Raw genomic sequence first — 20,442 nt, 5'->3', positions numbered from 1 at the left:
ACGTCTTAGATTTGTTTCAAAGATGGAGCCAGTATCTGGGAAGAAACTGGCTCCCAGATCCCATTTTCTAAACTCCTTGTAGCTACTGGAAAGCCTTTAGGGCTTTGTTTAGCTGCCCCCTTGCTGAAAAAGCCAATAGATTCCTTGTGCTTGCCCAGGACAGGACTCTGTGGCTGACTCCTCCTTTTCTCGTCGTACACCCATCCGTTGATGATACCCTTCAGAGCATCTTCTGTTGACTCATGCCAGCACTCTGTGCCCCTGACATGAGCTGCAAACAGAGGGGACTTACAGTAGAGTAAACAATGCAGACACAGCACTGGTACAGCTTGGAATTATTTACTTGCAGTGTTTTACATATTGTGCTGTAATATTAGACACAATGGCTGAGCATCATGCTCTGGTTTTGTGCATTGGATTGTGAGAACAATATAGAGTCTTGACAAACAATATCTGGCTCTGTACAATAAACACACTGGGACACCAAAGGACCAAGTAAGCAGAAAAGCCCCCTCATGCTGGAAGGCCACAAATCACTATTTCACTTTGCTACTTTTCTTGTGCATATTGAAAACAGAAGAAATAATATTAAGTGTTGAGTTTTACTATTTACTCATCATGCTTATCTTGTAACAAATTAACCAAATACATTTTAATACCTTGTTAAATTCTGAAACACATAAAAATGCTGTCAAAGCTCTGTCCTTCAATCAGACTTCAAATTGACCTTCAAAAGAGTTCATGAAGCATGGTCCAAGCCACTTTAGCTTCCAGTTATTATTAAATCTCATTGTAGTCAACTCATCTAAGACATTAGGAAAATTTGGGCAAACCTTGGGCTGTAATTCTAGGGCCCAAGTGACAACCTGCTTAATTTTTGGGGGAAAAAAAGAGTCGTTTTCAACACTGCTGCCAGATAATACTGAAGACAGATGCTAGCAAAATACAAGATACAGCCGTTCAAGGTATTGAAAGCCCATCAGTACCTGAGAGAAATGTTAAGCCTGAATTTTTCCAGTCCCGTTGAAGGGAATTTTCCATTACTTTCTGATGTATTACCTCTTTGCAAAGCAAACATGTTTCTTATTAGCATGCAAGGATATTTGGGACAACAATTGAGGGGAAAACCCTGCACTGAAAAAATATTACCCTTACAGGGCACCAGCTGTAACCACTCCCCTTACAACTGGGGAAGGGTGCTGAGGGTAGTAATGGGTCTAAAGCATCCCAGATATTTTAGTTATTATTAATGATTTGTGCTTATTAATCCTTCTACTGTAGGACAAATTGCTTAAAATCAAACTAGATCATTTCTGGGGAGGAAGATCTCGCTCTGAGGGCAGGTTGAGGCAAAACAACAGATGGCTACAGTCTATATTTTAACAAAGGAACTCAATGTAGTCACAAGTAATTTCCTCTGGCCTCTCAGCCCCCTCCTCTGCGCAGAGGCCACCTCAGGAGGCCACCTTTCCCAGGCAAAGCTGGGTAATATACACAGCAGCTTCGTATCTCAGGCTTTTTTACAGTAATCTGGTTGTTTGTGCTTTGTCACTGGATGAGGGACTGTGAATGCCTGTCCTTAAACTCACAATTCTGGCCTGTAGTGAAAAAGATCATTCATTCTGACCAGGTAGACTGCCTGACACCATCTTTCTTTTTTTTTTTTTTTTCTCCTTCCTTATTCCCTCCAGTCTCTTGGCTTCCAGCTTCTTCATATTAATGCTTATAGCAGGCAAAATAATCAGTCCAGCCACTAACTAGCCACTGGGGACTCTTGTGGCTGCTTTTGGTCACACATTTATCTTAGGAACATTAATTGCCATAACTGGGCTTTTTTTGCTTCTTCTCTTATGATGCAATTTACAAGCAGCATCCTTTAATTTAATACACAGTGGTGCTTGCTGATGCTCCTGCATTTTCAGCTTCAGGAGCTGAAAACCGAGGGTCTGTCTGGCTCTGTCCTTCCTGCACTTTGACAGCTGGAGTTGTCGAAGCTGCTTGATACAATGGCATTTCCAAATACTTCAGATTTATCTTCATGACTTTGTCACCTACCACAACCATTCCCAGCCCTTTGTCTGCTGGGACAGTTCAGCACCTCGGCCCTTGGGGTGCTGAGGCTCAGGGACTCCCAGGTGCTGCTGCACAGGCTGTTCGGAGGGATGAGGGCAGGGCTGGGCAGAGCTGGAATGCGGTGGATGACACACAGCTCCTCACAGTTAGCAGAGTTCCGAAGGCCGGGCTGGGCGCCCCTGCCCCTCGGGTACCACGCGTACGCAGCATTCCTCATCCCCGTTCCGTGCCCGCTCTCAGCCCCGGCGAGCGGCCGCCTCCTCCCAGGGACACCTGGCAGCCTTTCTTCAGGCTGTGCTGATGGCGAGGAGCATTCTTTGCAGGCTAAAATGCCAAACAACAAGAATGATCCATCCGGGGAAGATGTATGCATTTTCACTCTTTCTCTCTTTCCCATTAAATGCCATTGCAGCAAAGGAGGAAACAATGCCGTTCATTAACACTGATGGCACCACTTTGCTCCCAAGACAGATTTGTGGTTAAGTAGTGTGTATATACGTATTTGTCTGCTGTAAAAGAGGACATTGTTTTGCCAGAGCTAAGTCAGATTCTGAAGATCTATGCTTTTGAATGCCATTGGACCGATTGATAGCTATTACCGGGTGTGCCAGAATCACCAGGGCACAGGCAGATAATGCTGTTTACAATCAGTCGTCAAGATGTTATAAAAGACTCCGTGAAACAAGCAGGATGCAGAATTAGAGAAGTTGGCAACAAGGCAAATATTTGTCCCTTCAGGCTTTCCATTGCCAGCCAAATAGTATCATAATGTGAAGTTATCCTTCTTATCATTATCCCCCAAAAAATCACAGTGCTGCCTGGAACCTATATGTGAATTAGGCCAACATTCCAATCATTTCTGCACTTATATGGAAATTATTATTCCATACCTATAGGTACATCCACAGGCAAATCAGGATCACAGTAAGCATTAAGTATTCACTGTCAACAAGCCCCCTGTGTCCAGTTTACTCACAGTATCCTACCACTTTTTGTTAGTAAACAAAACTCCATAGAGCAAAACAAGAAACTGATTTTGTTTCCATGCCTTCTAGCCGATAGATCAATATCAGAGATTAAAATATTGGGTGTAAGATTCATGGGCATACTTAGCTTTTCTGTCTGTCTGGTTGCTCAAAGATGAATTTATTGCTCTCTTCAAAATGATCCTGTAATTCCTGGCTACACAACCCACAAAAGATATAGTAGTGTACACATAACAGTTTTCCGTGTGAATCAACCTTGTCAGTTTCTTCACAGAATCATAACATTGCTGAGGATATAAAGGGCCTCTGGAGATCATATTGTCCAAACTCACCCCTGCTCAAAGTGGGATAAACTAGAGCAGGTTGTTCACGCTGGATCTCATCAAATTTTCACTGCCTCCAAACATGGGGACCCCCAACAACCTCTTCTGCCAACTTGTTCCAGTATTTGATTATATTCACAGTAAAAAAAAAAGGGGGTTTATTCTTGGTATTTTTCATGTGTTCAAATGGAATTGCCTACATTGCAACTTGTGACCTTGACTCTTGTCCTGTCACTGGACACCAGTGAAAAGAGTCTCTCTTCATCTGTTTTTGTCCTCTCCCAGGTCAGGTATCTGTACATATTGATCTAAACAGTTCCAGCTCTCTCAGACTTTCCTCTTACAGAAGATGCACCAGTCCCTTAAACATCTTCATGGCCATTTGCTGCACTCTTTCCAGAAACTCCTTATCTTTCTTGCACTGGGGAGTCCAGCAACAGACACAGCATCCCAGAAGTGCCCTCACTGGTGCTGGGTTGAAAGGAAGGATCACCCTTCTTTGACCTGCTGGCATTGCTTAACGCAGCACAAGGCACTGTTCTCCTTCTCTGCTGCAAGACCACACTGCTGGCTCATGTTCAACTTGGTATCCACCAGGACACCCATGTCGTTTTCTGGAAAGTTCCTTTACAGATCGTCAGCCTTCATCCCTGCACTGCAAGGGGCTGTTCTTTCTCAGGTCCACGTCTCCTTGTTGAATTTCAGGAGGTTCCTGTTAGCCCAGCATTTCTCCAGCATTTCTCTCAGCATCCCTCTGAATGTCAGCACAACTGCCTTGTGTATCAATCACTATTCCAAGTTTTGCATCATCCACAAACCTGCTAAGGCCATGCTCTGCATCATTGTTTAGGTATTTATGAAGGTGCTAAACTCTTTCAGTCTCACGATCAGCCAATCAGCCCCAGTCACCGCTAGTTACTGACTTCCAGCTGAACTTCATTTCCCAGTTCATAACCTGTTGTGCCTACTGCTTCAGGCAGTTTTCAGACACTGGTTCTGTTGTTTTCTCTTTGCCAATAGCATGGTAGCCTTTCCTTGACAAGCTGCTAGACTAATTTGACTGCACCATCAGAATAGGATGGATACTAGTTAAAGCCTAGCTCAATATTTTGATTTAAACAAGGAGCAATCTGACCCTGCAAATATGGAGCTCTCTGAGATTTTCAAGGCTACAGATTATATGGTTCTGTTTCCAGATTGGATGCCTTGTGCCCGTGGAAGTCCCTTAAAGTTGTGTCTGCTACTTGAAAAAATGTAGTAGGACAAGCAGTGTGCTTATGGGGTCATGACATTATCTCTGCCAGTGCCAGACTTTCAGTCCATCTAGAAACACAAAAAAAAAAAAAGACAGTCAAAAGTAACATTTAAGCCACATCAAATCTTGAAAGTGCACATAGAAAAAAAGCCCTGGAGAGTCTGTCTGGTTGGTGAATTCCTTCTGTCTGGACGTGATGAAATACGTAGCAGCTAATAAGGGTTGTCTTTGAGTAATGCTGGTATGAGGATTTGAGTGCAATAGTTAACTGTCAAACCAAAATCATGTGTCAGCTGCTAAGGTATAGAATTATCCCACTTCTTTTGACTAATTTTAGATGTTGCCTGGAATACAATTAGCATATTTGAAACTTGGGAAAAACACAAACAGAAAAGATGGCAGTAAACAGAAAGATCTGGTCCAAGTTTTAGGAGGTAACATCAAAAATAATTTTTGGTCCATATTTAGGATCTTCCTAGATGACACCATAAAAAGATAAACAGTACAGGTATTCTGCTAAAGGGTCCTGAAAGATTAATATTTTCAGCAGTTTTCTTGAATCTTAAATATAAGGTCTCAAACTCTCCAGAAAACAAAAGTAAAGGAAGGAATTTGACTTCTTGCTTGGCAGTGTTTGCTCAAAGGCTACACAAGATGAGGGTGTTGACTGCCTCTCCCTTTCTTCTTCCTCTGTTTTCTCCCTTCATTCTGTATATTTTTCTAGGTATCCATTTCCTGCACTTTGGCTTCACTCTCTTTTTCATACTGATTCTTTGTGCCTGCCACGACAGTCAGTTCTCTGATCTTCATTTCTCAGTCTTGTGGAGTATTATCACAAGCAGTGATTGGTAAAACAGTTGTGTGTTTGTGATTATGGAGCCAACACTTGCCCAAGGGACTTGGGTGACAGCACTAGATTCCAGTGAAGGGCTTACATTTCCGTGATAACTTTGCTCTTTGCTCCCCTCTGCTCCTCTACAGAAACAGCGACCTCTCAGAAGAGACATTGGGCAGGCAAATAAAATTAATTCAAACCATCCAGGCAGCCAACCCCTTGTTTGAGACAACCACTTGATGAGGTGAGAGACTATCGTTTAAACACATTTTCCAGTCAGTTTCCTAGGCTAGAATGGGCAGGAAGATCAGAGAAGGGTGGTGTAAAATGAGTGCTGTGCTGAGCAATTTCATGGAGGTGAAGGTGGAAGATGAAATCCAGCTTATTCCCCTAGGCTCTGAGGCCTGGTGGGAATCTTGTTGTCAGTAATCCTGATGAGCCTACATATGGAGCTGGTGCCACATGGCTATCTGTTTCCTGGGGTTCCTCAGCATTTCTTCCCAGTGGTTCCTCTCTGTGCCTGTGACGTGTAAGCCCAGACTGCACTTGCCAAGCACATGGCTCTGGCCAGCTCCATCCTGGCTCAGCATTTCCAGCTCCACGCTGGAGGCACGCAGGAGCTCATGAGGCACCTCGAACATGATCATCTCATTCCACACAGGGTTGATCTTGTGTTTTGCACGTTTGGTCTGCTTCTTCTTCAGCTTCAGTGACTGATGCCTCAGTGTTACCTTGACAGAAACATCTGTATAGGGAGGGGAGAGAGACACCATATTAATGAACATGCAACAAATAGACTAGACTAGACTAGAATAGGCTGAGTTGGAAGGGTCCCATCAGGATCATGAAGTCCAACTCCTGGCCATGCACAGGACACCCCAAAAATCATGCAATGTGCCCAAGAGCATTGTCCAAATGCTTTTTGAAATCCATCAGACTGGTGCTGTGACCAACCTAAATCTCCTTTGACTCAGCTTCATGCTGTGTCCTCAGGTCCTGTCCCTGTCCACGAGAGAGAAGAGATCAGTGCCTGCCCTTTCGCTTCCCCTTGTGAGGATGTTGAAGACCATAAAGAGAGGCTCCCCTCCCTCTTCTCCAGGCTGAACAGAGCAGGTGACCTCAGCCACTCTTCATAAGGCTTCTGCTCCAGGCCCTTCACCATTGTTATGGCCCTCCTTTGGACACTCTCTAATATCTTAATATTTTTTATATTGTGATGCCTGAATCTGCACCAAAAAATGCAAGAGAATTTACAGTGGTGACATCAAACTGAGAAACCACAGTAGAAATATTGGTCAGGTGGCATTTGGTTTTCACTTTTTAGAAATTATTCAGATCTCTTTGACTTTCTAAGCCAGACTTTTTTTTTCCTGCCAAACTTTACCCTTCCCATTTTCTTTCTAGATTTACGTAATAGCAGAAACAACAGTATCTGTTTCCTTGCTATAGCACTCACCACTTCCAAGTAGATCTTTCAGCTGCTTGGAATGGAGATTTTTAGCCTTAATAATCACCACCAGCAGGCGATTAGCTGCTGGCAGGTAGCTAATAGAGAGCAGAACCTCCCCATGGCCCGTGGATGGCTCCTGGAAATGGAGACACAGAAAGGGTTAATTTGTTATATAATCTTGGCCAAAACATTAGGAAAACAACAGTAGAAGACTGATGGGTGGAAGGTCATGGACCAACCAAGTTGTCTCTCTGTCTTTGTACAAGAGATCTTTCCAGTTATGCTGGATGAGAACAAACCTGGCAAAGATGCCCAAGGCTCATAACGCTCCCATAATGTGAGTTACTGAATCCTTATGGCACTGGAAAGTAACTGCTTCTGACATCAACTTTTAGTGCAATATTTAGTCAGAAGAAGATTTGGAGCTGACATACAATGCAAATAGTCAGAAATTCCTATTTTTGAGAGACCACCTAACTGCCCTGTATTTATGTCCGCTACCCCCTTTACTGCTTTTCATAATTCACTTTTGGTTTCAAGTGCTCCATTTCTCAGAGGGCTCTGACTGGACTCAGCCTCCAGCTTGCATTGCCCAGCAGGAGTGTAGGGCTCACTGGGAAAGCAGAGGTGGTGCCTGGGGCTAAGTCTGACCTGGAGCTGGACTACACTTTCCGTGACACCCTATTTGGTATGAGAAAAAACCTAGCCGAGCTGAAATCCTCCACGAGCTGGGCACACTCATCCTTCCCACCTGCCTTCCATCAGGACTGTGAGCAGCTCTCTCTGCTTGCCCTGTGGGAGACTCTCCCTTTCCCTTTCCCTTTCTCTTTCCCTTTCCCTTTCCCTTTCCCTTTCCCTTTCCCTTTCCCTTTCCCTTTCCCTTTCCCTTTCCCTTTCCCTTTCCCTTTCCCTTTCCCTTTCCCTTTCCCCTTACTTCCATTTGCCCTGGACAAGCAGCCCTTGTGGGGAAAGCCTAGGCACACAGTCACACCACCACTGCTCTCCTGTAAGAGAGTAATGCCATTTCCTTCTCGGGAGCCAGCAGGGAAGGAGAGAAATCCCACACCATTGTGTGCAGAGCTGACAGCCCTTGGCAAGGAACAAAAGGGGAGTAGTTATTCTCTCAGTGAGTGGGAGCTTGTGACAGAAATCTGGTTTAGTGTGAGGTTAATGACCCAGAAGAGTCCCAGAAAGCCAATGCCAATTCAACAGACTCATTCTGGGCTCCTTAGCATGTTCTACATCCTCGAGGATAGACAGCCCTTCTCCAGGCTATTTCTGTGCTCTGCAGTGTCGCTATTAAGTGAGCCATAAATATTTCAAATTAAGTTTTCAACCAGTTTCTCGAAACAGGCAAGGACAGGCCCCTGTATGCTCTCCATGAGCTGATTGACTCTCCAGAAAACATGGTTGTCATCACTGTCTGGTTCGAATGACGAATTTGTCCTGCACAAATCAGGTGGAAGGCCATTAGCAAGGAAGCCTGAAATTCAATCCTAAGTCAGCCCAAGTAAATATTTTTTTCATGCACTCGCTCAGGTAGCAATGAGGGGCTTGTATGCATTTCACTTACATGAATCCTGTCTTAAATTGAAGTGGACCTTAGAAAAGCCCGCACATAAAAAGAGGCATTTTCAAATGCCTGTATGCCCTCTACAAAAGAGCTGTACACTCGGGGATAAACCCAAACACCACCTCAATGCAAACCCAGAGTTTAGGCATGTCATAAGCTGCTTTTGTTTATTTACCCCCACTACATCTCAGCAGGTCCCATTCTATAGTTCTTGACTAGCATTTGGTTCCTGTAGCCCCAGGCACAGACAGATGCAGCGGAGATTGGGTGGGGTGGGGCTCTGTAGACGTGCGCACCCACACAAACACAAACGTTGTACTCGGATCACATCTTGCACTTATGACTTTCTAGCTCCTGGTGCGCTGATCAAGGTTTTGGACAACCTGTATCCACATGAAAACAAAACTTGCAATGGTTGGTCTCTGCTGGAGTTTTGCATGAACCGACCAAACCAGAGGTACTTTTCTTTCCCCTTCTGGGCTTTGTTTTCTTTGTTTCTTTTTTCCTATTAAATCCATAACCTACATTTTGTGCTGAAATCCTGCAAATTCATACAACCATCAGAGCTTCAGTCTTTCTTTCTATGCAATATGAATAAAAAGCAACAAGGGGTCATCAATGACTTACGTGCAGGGCACCACGAAATCACAAAAGGGAAGTTGCTATGCAAGGACACACTATCATCAACCCACTATCATTACTGTCATTAGCAAAGCAGTGGGAGGGAAGGAAGACAAGATAAGGATATCAGTCTACAGCATCTACGCTTTGCATTGCTCACTGGACTCAATGAATTCCTGAATGCTAATTGCATTACCTGGTTAGCTGTAAGCTCCACTCTGGGCTCCTTCCCTTGTGTGTGGGAGAATTACTGGGAAGGTAAGAACGCAATTTCTGCCCTTCCTGGCATTTCAAGGAAATGTCACACTTTCGGCAAAGCTCAGTAACTTTATTCCTGGATGAATGCTGTCAAAAATAGCTCTTCTTTTTTGATCAGCCCTTCTTCACTCCCTCCCTCTCTGGTTCTCAATGAATGATTCAGGATCTGTATACATAAGCTATCTGTGCAATGGTTGGTTCTCTCAGGTCCCAGATGACGCAAATTCAGCTTTCACTGCACATCCTCAGCTCAAACTAGGGCACTGTTCAGCGGTACTGCTGGTGTTAACCTTATGCTGTCAGCCTGGAGAAGAAATGAATTTTCTGTTTCTGTGTGTGGTTGTGAAGCTGGACCAAGGCAGAATTCCCTGTCTATCAGGACTCCGAGGCTGTTCCTTGTGTATTGCTAAAAAAGCAGATGCTTCAGTATGGGGGGAGGGAGGGTTACAGCTGTTAGACAAATACTGAGTCTTGTGCTCGAAGTTTATTAAACTAATTCAGACCACCCATTTGCTTCTACTGCCTCTGTCCCTGACAGATGCTTTTTTAGTGTGGACAGTCCTGTTGGTATTCAAGTGGTTATCAGGTAAATCAGCACTATTGGAAATCAGAAATGCTAACTCTGTGTCTGTGACCAGCTCAGTGGAGAGCCCTCACCCCTGATGGTGACAGGCAGTAATTTGTTTCCTCGAGCTTAGTGAGGGTGCTGGTGTTGTTTTGCATTGCTCAGCCATACCACGGCAGACTACAAGAGGTACCACTTGTTGTGATGAACAAGCAGCAGCAGTAGCAGCATCCTGCTGCCGTGTTAAGTGAATTGCTGCTGCTAGAAGAACAACCTAGCTCATGGCAGGGAAAAGGCTCCTGAGGAAATGTGCAAGAAATTAGTGCATATGAAGCATCTCCTGTACCCACTTCAAGAACTGTTGGAATTCTTCCCTCCGTTTTTCCTGTCTGTGCAACTGGCCAAATGTGGATAAGGAAGGAAAGGAAGGTTTTGATGTTTAAGGAAACCAACACAATGCAATTAATGATATTTTGATATCTCCCAGAATAAATAGCACTGTATTGATTCCAGTAAGTATAAGTGTCCTTGAGTCCATCATTCCAGTCCCAATAATGTATTTCACTCCTAGATTAAGGCTCCCTGGGGTGCCACCGGATGCCCTACCGCACCCAGCTTTGCAGAGTCCCTCCACTGGGCTCTGCAGGCACTCTCTGATATTTCCCCTCTTGCCACTCTGGTCCTGTTTCAATAATTCTCAGAAGCTCACACACCTTTTTCTAAACATAGCATTTGAATTACAGATGCTAATGTCAGATTGTCATGTAATTGGGGAGGAGTTGAGGGAGTTGTGACACATTAACAGCTGGGAGCATTAGACAGAAGAGTTTCTGATATGATGAGCTACAGACAAGCACAGAGCTGTGCTGAGTGATCGCTGCAGTCACACATCACCCCTCTAAACCCGTTCCAAACAAATAAAGCCACCCACCCTCATGCAGCTCTCTAGGAAGAGGGTTTCTCTTGTCCAAACTCTTAATCATTAGGTTTTTTGAGCTACTGACACAGACTGAGTCCATACCTTCTCTGGGCTCTTTAGCCTTTCCCACTGGGCCTTCCCAAAGGATTCCTCCATTTCAGCAAGGTTCAGTTTGAGTTCCCCCACAATGCTGTGCCTGGAGAACTTGTCGCAGTTTCTCAGGGTGAGAGTCAGTGTCCCTCCTGGCATCTCCTCCTCTGTTAATGGGAATTGCAGCACCTCCTCCCAAAGGGTGTGAAGTACCTTCTTCTTCAGCTCTGTCTGGGCCTCAGCAATACCAGACTTGCTCTCCAGTGTGCCCAGTATGTAGCAATGGCAGCCAGTATCTTGGTCCCCATTCATTCCACCATGCATAGCTAGAAAAGATGGATGGTAAGGACCTCTCACAAAAGGCAGCCCTGAAATATCTGTGGCTAAATTGCTTGTTTCATGACAGCCATAAAATAAAACAGCTCTATAGACCCTGGCAGGAACCCCTGTTCCTGCCTGTCTGGGGGCAGATTAAGCTGTGAGCCCATGCTGTGGTGTTTTCCTGAGGCTGCACAAGGTCCCTGCCCTTGTGCCACTGCATAAGGATGCTGCCAGTGTTTGGGAGAGCAGCAGCTGAGTTCAAGGAAACACATTCTGTTGAAAGATGCAGAGCAGCACTGAAAAGAGGCAGCATGAAACAGGGATTGGGAGTTCTCATTTACTTTTACCTTGGCATATAAAATAAAGCTTCTTACAATGACTTTAAAAGCAGGAAGGTCAGTCACAGACATCAGAGATGGGATAGAGCTTCCCTTGGCACACATCCCTCCCTTCAGGCCAATGTCTAAGGGTTATTGCATTCTGCTGGTCCAGCCTGTGGTAAATGAATCCATCACAAGCCACCCCACAGCCCAAAAGACCTGTGTCAAGAGACATTCATCCCTAATTTTAGATCCTTTTTATGTTGAAAAGTCTAGAGTGAGAATGGCATTTCACACTCCTCTTCAGTTGCAGCAACAGAGCTGCACAGCCTTCTCTGGCAGCAAGAGGAGCACAGCCTCCTCCAAGGGGTCATTGAATATCACCGCTTTGAGGGAAAAACTGTTGTCCTTGCTGCAGACAGCCCAAGGACATCTGCTCCTGAACTACCAGGACCTGTGGGTCACAGGGCTCACCTGGCTTCTCAGGGGAGCAGCACTGGGGAGCAGAGCCAGGTCCTGTGCACAGGAGTGCCAGGGTGGCAGTCAGCCCGCGTGGGTGTCCATCCTGAAGGGCAGCTGTGGGCTTGCTGCTGGCAGGAGGCCCTCAGCAGTGGCTGCCATTCAGCACCCTTTCAATTCTCGCCTCAGAGGATGTGATTTGATTAGGTTTCCACAGAGATCTACACTGTGCATGAATTATTCAGTCAGCTTATTTTACTCTCCCAGAGGAATTGATGATGCTCCAGCTGTGAGTGGAGAAGCTGTTACAGTTGTCAGAGAGTGACACAGAGCCTGGCCAGGCACTGCCAGAGGGACTTTTCTCAAAATAAGTCTGGCATCTCCAGCTCAGGCTTTGACTTGACTTGAGGAAAAGGCAGTTGGGAATGGATCAGGTTAAAGAATGAAAGGTATGGAGAGGAAGATGGTAACCCCATTCCTCTTGCCCTCAAAGGAAAAAATAAAAAGAAGAGGTTGCTTTGTCTGGGACTGGAGGAGCCCTTCCTGATTCCTGACAAAGCTATGCAAACAATGTTCCAAAGCTACGCCCTCCGTTGACAGGTATTCCTATTCTGCAAACCCAGCACCAGTGAAACATCCAGTAGTCCTGAGGTCACCTGTTGGCCTTAAGATAGGAGGGGAACTGTCTCTAAGTGTAATCACCATGTGTGTTGTCCCGTTCAGGCCTGGAGACGCGTGCCCCTACCTTGGAGGAGGGCCACGCGCAGCTGGGCCCGCTGTGGCTCGAACACCAGGGAGTAGTGCAGCTCGGGGGCCTGCCGACCGCTGGCTGCCCGCTCGGGCTTCAGATGCTCCGTGACACACACGTCCTTGACCACACCTGGAACTGAAATAACCCCTTTAGCAAGCAGCTCTTCCCCCTCCCAAGACAACAAATCCACTTTCTCTTGACTTTACTTTTCTAAATGTCTCGCTGTTTCTGCACTTTGTATGCAGGACTGTAATTTATTTTCCTTCTTCATCCATCATCACACATCCTTTTTGTTCTGTTTACTTGCACTTTCAGCTCTTTCTACAGCATTTGGACAAGGCTTCTGCTCTCCACCACCTTGGGCTCTATGATGGTTCCCACACTTGCTCTTTTACCTTATGACTAGGCCAAGGTGTCTAAATGACACTCATTACTTGTTGTATTGTTTTATATTCTTTTAACTGGCATTATTAAATCTTATATTCTCTGCAATGAGAATGCGAATCTGCTCTTGAACTGCTGTACAACTCTGCACTAGGTCGGACCTCTCTAAACATTTTGGTTTTTGGGTTTTTTTAAATTTTAACAATGAAATCTTTGTCACGCAAAAGACATCCATTTCCATACCACCTGACCGGATTGAAGGCAATGAACTTGGAATCCATAAGGCAGTTTCTCCATGTATGATTTTGGAGTCGAGTATGTATTTCATACTGAAATAAAGCAAGTTGCAAGACTAAAAGAAAAGCCAGAGATTTTTGTCATCCAAAGCTGTTATCTGCAAGGTCAGTTCTGATTCACACAGAAAACAATAGTGAGACCAGCACACTTCCTCCTAAAAATCTCAGCCACAGTTCAGACCAGTTCGTTGTGGCATCAAAAGGAGAACACAACAATTCTTGCTTAATTTTAGCAACATTTGAGCTATATAATCAGGCAGAGCAGGAAGGAAACTTGCTTGTGCCATTAGCAGTGCAGAGAGGCTCTTACACCAACACTCATATAAAGCTTTAGCCTAAATGCAGCCATCATCTTTCTTCCTTTCCACCCTTATAATCTTTTCCCTGACACCTAAGGATGTGGCTCAGACAGTCTCTCCCTCCAATGCATCTGCTTCCCATGGCACTTTCTTTTCCATACTCACAAGACTCAGGTTGGAGGGGTGAAGGTAGCAATTGTCCTTCCAGAAGGGCAAAAATATAATCTCAAAAAATTAAAAATAGCTAAAAAGAATACTCAGTAAAAATAACGCCAGATGGCATTGTCTCTCTGGCAAATCTTCAGGAAGGTTGTATTAAAGTGGTAGCCATAAGAGTAAATATTCTGTTGATAGATGGCTGTGAAGTTAAAAATCAGTATGGAAGAAACCCAGACATGCTGCCAGATACATATAATTGAGATGCATTTTCTCTCAGGTTCCAGAAATCTTATGTTTCAGGATTTGGAGTGTTACCCTTTGGGCTGGCTGGGAAACAGGAATTCTGTTTCGCACAAACCTTTGAGGTGTCAGCCTTCAGTTTCACTGCACATGACAATAAGCCAGGAACATCTCACCAAATAATGGCAATAAAGGAGCAGAGAAAATTAGAAGCTTTGGCCCCCACTGTCCCTGACAAGGGCACTTGCTGGACAGCTAGCATTTGACCTGGAGCAGATACTCTGCCTGATTTTGGCCAGATATTTCACACATACTGTGGCTACTGCTCTCAGCACAACTACACTAAATGTGCTTTTCTACAGAATGTCTGCTACCAGGGAGACAGATTCTTCAAAACAAAAGATGTTTAAGTTAAAAAAAAAAAAAAAAATGCCACAAACACAGCTACAGCTTTGTTATCAGAATGTCCTTATAAGCTCCATGACTACCTTCTGCTAAACAAATGTATTGAAAGGAAAACTCAGAGTGCTCATGATAAGAAAGTGAAAAGCATCCAATAAATTCCACATTTATTTATCTAACAACAATCACATTATGCTTAGAAGTATTACAGATCCACACCCACTAAAGCAATTGTTAGTTTGAAGACCAAAAGCTCCTACCGTTTTGAGGGAGAACAAACAGCTCTTCATTGACTTGTATCTTCATCCTATTCTCATCCAAAGCACTATGTTTTCCAGTAGCTGGTTCTTCTGTTGCCTTCAGAGAGTACTGCGTGTAGTTAACTATTTCAGGTGAAGTTACTTCTGGTTTGGGGCCATAAATGTTGGGAAACTTCAGAAGTGCTCGAGGCTGGACTGGCTCTGCAGTTTTCTTAATGTTGAACTGAAAATTAAAACTTTTTTATTTCTTTGCACAAATTACATTAATTCCTCCAATTCTCTTAATGTTACATGAGCTGTTAGTACCATTTGTAATTTGTACATAGTCCCCTGGCCAGCAATACAAGAGTAGTTGATTCAATGGTCATCTCAGCCTCTTGGTTCTGTGGACCAGAGCTCCATCTGACCATCAGACACATATTTCCCCTTTATTGTACCAGGACTGAAATTTGGATTTATGTCTGATTTTATTCTTAACACTCCAATTCCCTGCTGAATCATGAACATGGGATGAGCAGAAGAACCTGCAAGATGCTTGGATAGTCCAAGCAAAGGCTGGCAGAAAAGTCATTACTGTTCTCCCAAAACAAAAAAAAAAAATTTACTGGAATAGAACAGTTCTCTTCTGCTAATGTCCCAAGAAAGGATCCCGCCTTCTTACAATTTAAATAATTCCTGATTAATTTATATTTGGATTCATTGATGGGGAAGAACAAAAGCTGACTAGCAAATTACCCCAACCCTTGCAACAGATTTTATTAATGTTTCCAAAACAGGAAAGACAAAAAACACAAGTAAAATAGCTGTTTTGGTTGATTATTGTGCAGTGAGATTATCTCCAACCTACTGCCTGCTAACCTACTTTTTGTCAAGATTGAGGGCAAGACAGAAAAGGTTCATAACTGTAATTAAAGTTTTTCATGAGTCTTATTGTTTCCTATTAATAATGAATATAGATGAAGCTCTTGTCTGTGTTGGGATTTCCTGGTCCCAGCTTGTATGTCCAGAGGAAGCATACCTACCTCTCAAGAAACAGAGCTGAAGAAAGAGGACTGTCTTGGATGTTAGCCTAGCCATATTCTGCTTGTGGAGATCCTGGCTGCATACACTTGGCAGTGGTAGGGAACTAATTAGGTGAGTGACTCCATCTTCTCAAGACAGCCAGTGCACCAGTATTTAGGAAGTCTACTGTGCAACATAGCATTTTGGCTTGTCTAATTGTCTTGTCTCTTTGAAAGAGAAGTGGGCTGAGACAGAAAGACATCATTGTGTGCCAACCTCACCTAGCATTCAGTTGAGTTTAGATATTATGTAAATTACAAGGTGTGGGGCTGTAAGTGAGATCCCTCTTACAGAGATGTGAGCCTCATCCGTCCTAAAATACCTAGGAAATGTGAACTTACTCATCCAAACTTTAAATGCAATTTCCCATCCTTCTAAAATTAAAGCAAACCAACCAAGCAGAATACGTGAGGAATCACTGGACAGCAGCTAGAAAAGGCAGGTTGCTTTTGTTGTGCAAAGGCATTACATCCAGCACACACAGTGGTGGTCAGCCTCTGCTGTCCTCTGTCCCGGAGCTGCTGTGTCAAGCTGATGTCCTACCACTCACTGGCCACACACTGGAGCCTCCTGCCTGTATTGCTCTGTGCTGCCAGCACACCAAGCCCTTTCAGATCGTTTGGGATGAAAAACACCACACAAATTTGAGATATTGTTAGTACAATCTTTTCTTCCTCTTGCTAAGTACTTTGCCAGGTACTTAGAGGAAGAAAATAGTCTGGAAATCCATCAGCACACAGCATCTAAGAACTCCATTGGGTCTAAATATTCCTCTTGCCTGTCTGCCATGCAGAATTAGAGAAGAGAGACATATGCAAGCACAGTGGGATTATCCCACCCCCTCTTCCAACTGCATCTGCCTCTGTTTATTATGTTGCTGCCAGCTCTTTTCCCAAGTGCTGCGTGCTAATCCAGTTACATAGCAGTGCCCTATGGAAGTCTCCTTTGCAACTCAGCAGTTGTGTCTTAAATAAAGACATGAGCAGGAGAGTTCAGAGGGTTCTGCAAAAATGCATGAAAGAAAGTAAACTAAAAGGAGCAAGGCGGCTGCAAATGATCCTTCTGTGTCCCTGCCCAGTGTCACTCAAAGCACCAGACTGTTGCCATTGCTGGATGTATTTAGGAAATCTTCATTCTGCAGGTTTTGCTGAGACTTTGCAAATTTACAGCAGTTTCTCATTGTTTTGTAGGTATATGTTTGTGTTTGAACTTCTCCTCCTCATGAATGCAGGGCATCTCCATGGGGAGCCTCTGTCTATAGCAAATACAAGCATCACTGTCACGGGAGACATGCCAAATGAATAAAATGCAGACTTGCCACATCTTTCTTTTGTCATCTGTGTTTATCAGAATCAGTGGCCCTGACAGGTTTCAATAATTAAATGTGTCCAACACTGACTAGGACATACTGTGTACTAATGTAGTCAGAAAAAAATGTCCCAACAGAACAATTTATAAACATAGAGATAATAAAATTTCACAAGCTCAGAATTCAAACTGAGATTCATTTCTTGAACGTATAGAGACTGATTCTGATTCAGTGACAGCATAGGAGAATTCATGTTCCTGGCAAGAAAATTATTGTAATTGGAAAGAATTGCTAAGCATATGGAATATGCAAACTAAGAACATTTTGCACTTTCTGTGACAGAATGTTCACTCGGCTGCTATAATATGTCCAGATTTCTTTAAAAAAAAACCATAAAGCCTTTAACATTGGAAATAATACTTCAAATTAAAAAGTCTACAATGCTGAAAGAATGCAATCACCCAGGTAATCATGATGCATTTAGGGCAGATTGAATAATTTTATCCCCTATTGGTCAAATACTAGATTAAGTCATGGCAAAACCTGATGAATGTAGACATATTTTGAGGACCATAACTGAATAGCTGCTGAGTACTGGAGGCTTAACTGAACAATATGGAGACATAATGCTTATTTCAGTCCTGCAAACAGGGTAGCACCCCCATGGACAAGATCAAGGATAGATTAACACTTTTCCAAGATGTTTTCCAAAAAGCTGTATAAAAGAAAAAAATACCAGTCCAAGGATGGAGTTAAAATGAGGATTTGAGATGTTTCTGGGCTTGGAGATTGCGACATCAAACTCTCATAGAAGGATCCTGGTGGTAAAGTTGTCTGTGGGTTGTGTTGCTGCAGACAACAGCTAGAAAAATTGCTTTGCAAAGTGATGTAGCTGTCAAAGTTAAACATTTTTCATTCATGTTAACAGTAAACTTGGAAAAATCTCTGCATCATTGTACATTCTTATATACAGGTGTTAGCAAACCCCCTGTATGGGGTAGAAAAGACAAGAAAGGAGCCTGAAAGGGACTTGAGTAAGCTATCAAACAGCATAGCAGGTAAAATTCATCCTAGGAAAATGCAAACAGGTTCTAGGAGTTATTCACCATGCTCATGGAGGGAGGCTCAGAATTAGCAGCTATCTCTTGAGAAGTCCTAAACTCCACGCAGAAGTTAATCCATGGTCAGTGGATCCAGCTTCTATACCTCTCCCCCCTCCAGCAACCACAAGATCTGCTAATGCCATTCTCTGTATCTGCACCAGTTCTCACAATACTTTTTGTAGATTTGGTCATCTTTCTTCAGCATAAACTGCAACAAGAACATGAGGATGCCAAGGTTTTCTGCTAAGAGGGTAAGGGTGGAAGACAGAGAAAGACTGGATATACAAACATTACAGAGGAGTTCAATTAGGACTTCTGCTACACTCTTTAAGAATACAAAAATAATAGCTCAAATAATTAAAAGGCAAGCAAAGACTGTTATACAGGCCTTTGGAATGGGCTACTATGGCATAACTTCATTGAATGGCTAGATGAAAGTGAAAAGGACACAGGCACAAACAAATATCAGGAGCAACAGCCAACAGGTAATACTTTCAGAGACTGACCAGTGCTATAGCTCATGCTAAAGACCACATCCAACCAAGGAAATCATCAAACATTTCCCTTTGAAGAAGAAATTCTCATTAATAAGTACATTATAAGCATTCTATAATTCCCCTAGCTCCCTATTGCACTGAGCTCAGGAGTAAATCAGGCTGTTTGGATTCTAACAAAAATGAAAGGGCACACAGGGATGCCTGACACTATCCATATTCCCTCCACACTGCTTTTACAATAAGTGAAAAATTCACAGTGCGATGAGATTTTCCAGTCATCACAATCTAGATTCTCACTTGCTTTTTATTATGATTTCAATGCCTTGTTTTAGCTTCCCACATAATTAATCCCCTCAGTTAGAAGGGCAGAGGGAGGAGGAGGGAAGGTTTTCACAAGAAACCAGCTGTTGACAGGGAACTATCCTGCAGGAACTATGAGGTATTGTGAACAGAATTAAATAGCTGCTATATGAGATCTCAGCAGGAGCCATCTCCTCTTCACAATGCTGCGTGCCACCTGGTACAGTCCAGTCTTCTCTTCTTAGGAAATTATTTCTCTTTTGATCGATCTTAAAAACTAAGCAGCATTTCCAGTCCTCATCCCCTGTTTCTGCCATTAGCATCTTTCTCTCTGGCTCCGTGGCAGCTGTCTCCTGCTCCGGTAATCGTGGTACCCAGCTCATCTCTGTTTTTCCCTCACTCCTCCTCCCACTGGCATGTTGTTATATCCCGAACACAGTAAGCAGATAAACAGGCAGCATAAATCACATGCTGAGTAGCCTAACAGGGAAGTTGCACTCCCACCCTCTGCCTTTAAAGAAATATCACAGAGTAAATTAGAGACTGTGTCTTACTTGCTGGACTGGCTGAAGAACACTGGGCTTAGTATTTTCCGTCTCGTCCTCTTGGTCCTTTTCTGAGAGTCCTTTCCCAGGTTGCTTGCATTTGCAGAAGCAGGTGAGGCCGCAGAGGGCAAGGATGCTAGTTGCAGTCCCTAAGGTAGCCCCCAGGGCTATAACTGGAGCAGACAAAACCATTGTCCTGCGCTGCACAGGAACGGAAAGCAGAGACCCTGTGGCTCTTTCTAGTCCCTGGGAGAGCAGCTCTCCCACATCCACTCTGAATTCTAGCCTGGCTTCATTCTCCTTGGAAGTCTGAAAGCAATTCTGTTTGCAGCAAAGGGACCAATCTAGACACACAGATAAATCATCCCACCTTTGCTAGGCAACAAGGCTACCTTTCTATCCTGCTGATGGAGTTGCTGCACCAGGTCAAGGAGAGGAAATAGTAATTGTGGTGCTTGCAATCTCCATATAGCTGCAAACAGGCAGTTTTCATTGAAGCCTGTTCTCCAGCTCCACTGGGAAAAGTCTGATGTGTGATAGAGAGGAAAGACGTCAGCAGAAGGGGCTGGCCTTGCTAGCTAACTCACAGAAAGTGCATCCAAGTGTTCGATCATCTCTAGCAATATTTCTCGGGGTTGGCTTGCTGATATGCTCAAGAGGTTGCATTTTTTTTTTGTCTCAAGGCAAAGGTAGTGACTGCCAAAAGCTGCTGGCCTGAGAACCCGTGTTATGATAGCACTGCACAATAACTCTGTGGTCACAGTAAATCCTCTGTATAAGTCAGGCA

General features: G+C 43.8%; 1 protein-coding gene across 2 annotated transcripts; it reads right to left on the bottom strand.

Annotated features, from left to right (window-relative positions):
- Window positions 1–1,650: 1,650 nt before the first annotated feature.
- On the bottom strand, window positions 1,651–20,210 carry SYT13 (synaptotagmin 13). 2 transcript variants are annotated; one of them, XM_068193690.1, is made up of 6 exons: window positions 19,665–20,210; window positions 14,840–15,062; window positions 12,794–12,934; window positions 10,961–11,274; window positions 6,929–7,058; window positions 1,651–6,217 (listed from the first exon to the last, which is right to left on the bottom strand). In XM_068193690.1, the coding sequence occupies exons 1-6, from the start codon at window positions 19,845–19,847 to the stop codon at window positions 5,913–5,915; spliced, it is 1,296 nt and encodes a 431-aa protein (XP_068049791.1). In that variant the 5' UTR covers window positions 19,848–20,210; the 3' UTR covers window positions 1,651–5,912. The 2 variants fall into 2 exon arrangements, with proteins under 2 accessions (XP_068049791.1, XP_068049792.1); XM_068193691.1 differs by having other exon boundaries at window positions 12,794–12,928.
- Window positions 20,211–20,442: the final 232 nt, after the last annotated feature.

The sequence above is a fragment of the Anomalospiza imberbis genome, chromosome 6 (assembly GCF_031753505.1).
Source record: "Anomalospiza imberbis isolate Cuckoo-Finch-1a 21T00152 chromosome 6, ASM3175350v1, whole genome shotgun sequence".
Classification (NCBI taxonomy): Eukaryota; Metazoa; Chordata; class Aves; order Passeriformes; family Viduidae; genus Anomalospiza; species Anomalospiza imberbis.
The sequence above is the reverse complement of the archived record's forward strand: the minus strand, read 5'-3'. Positions and strand labels throughout refer to the sequence as shown.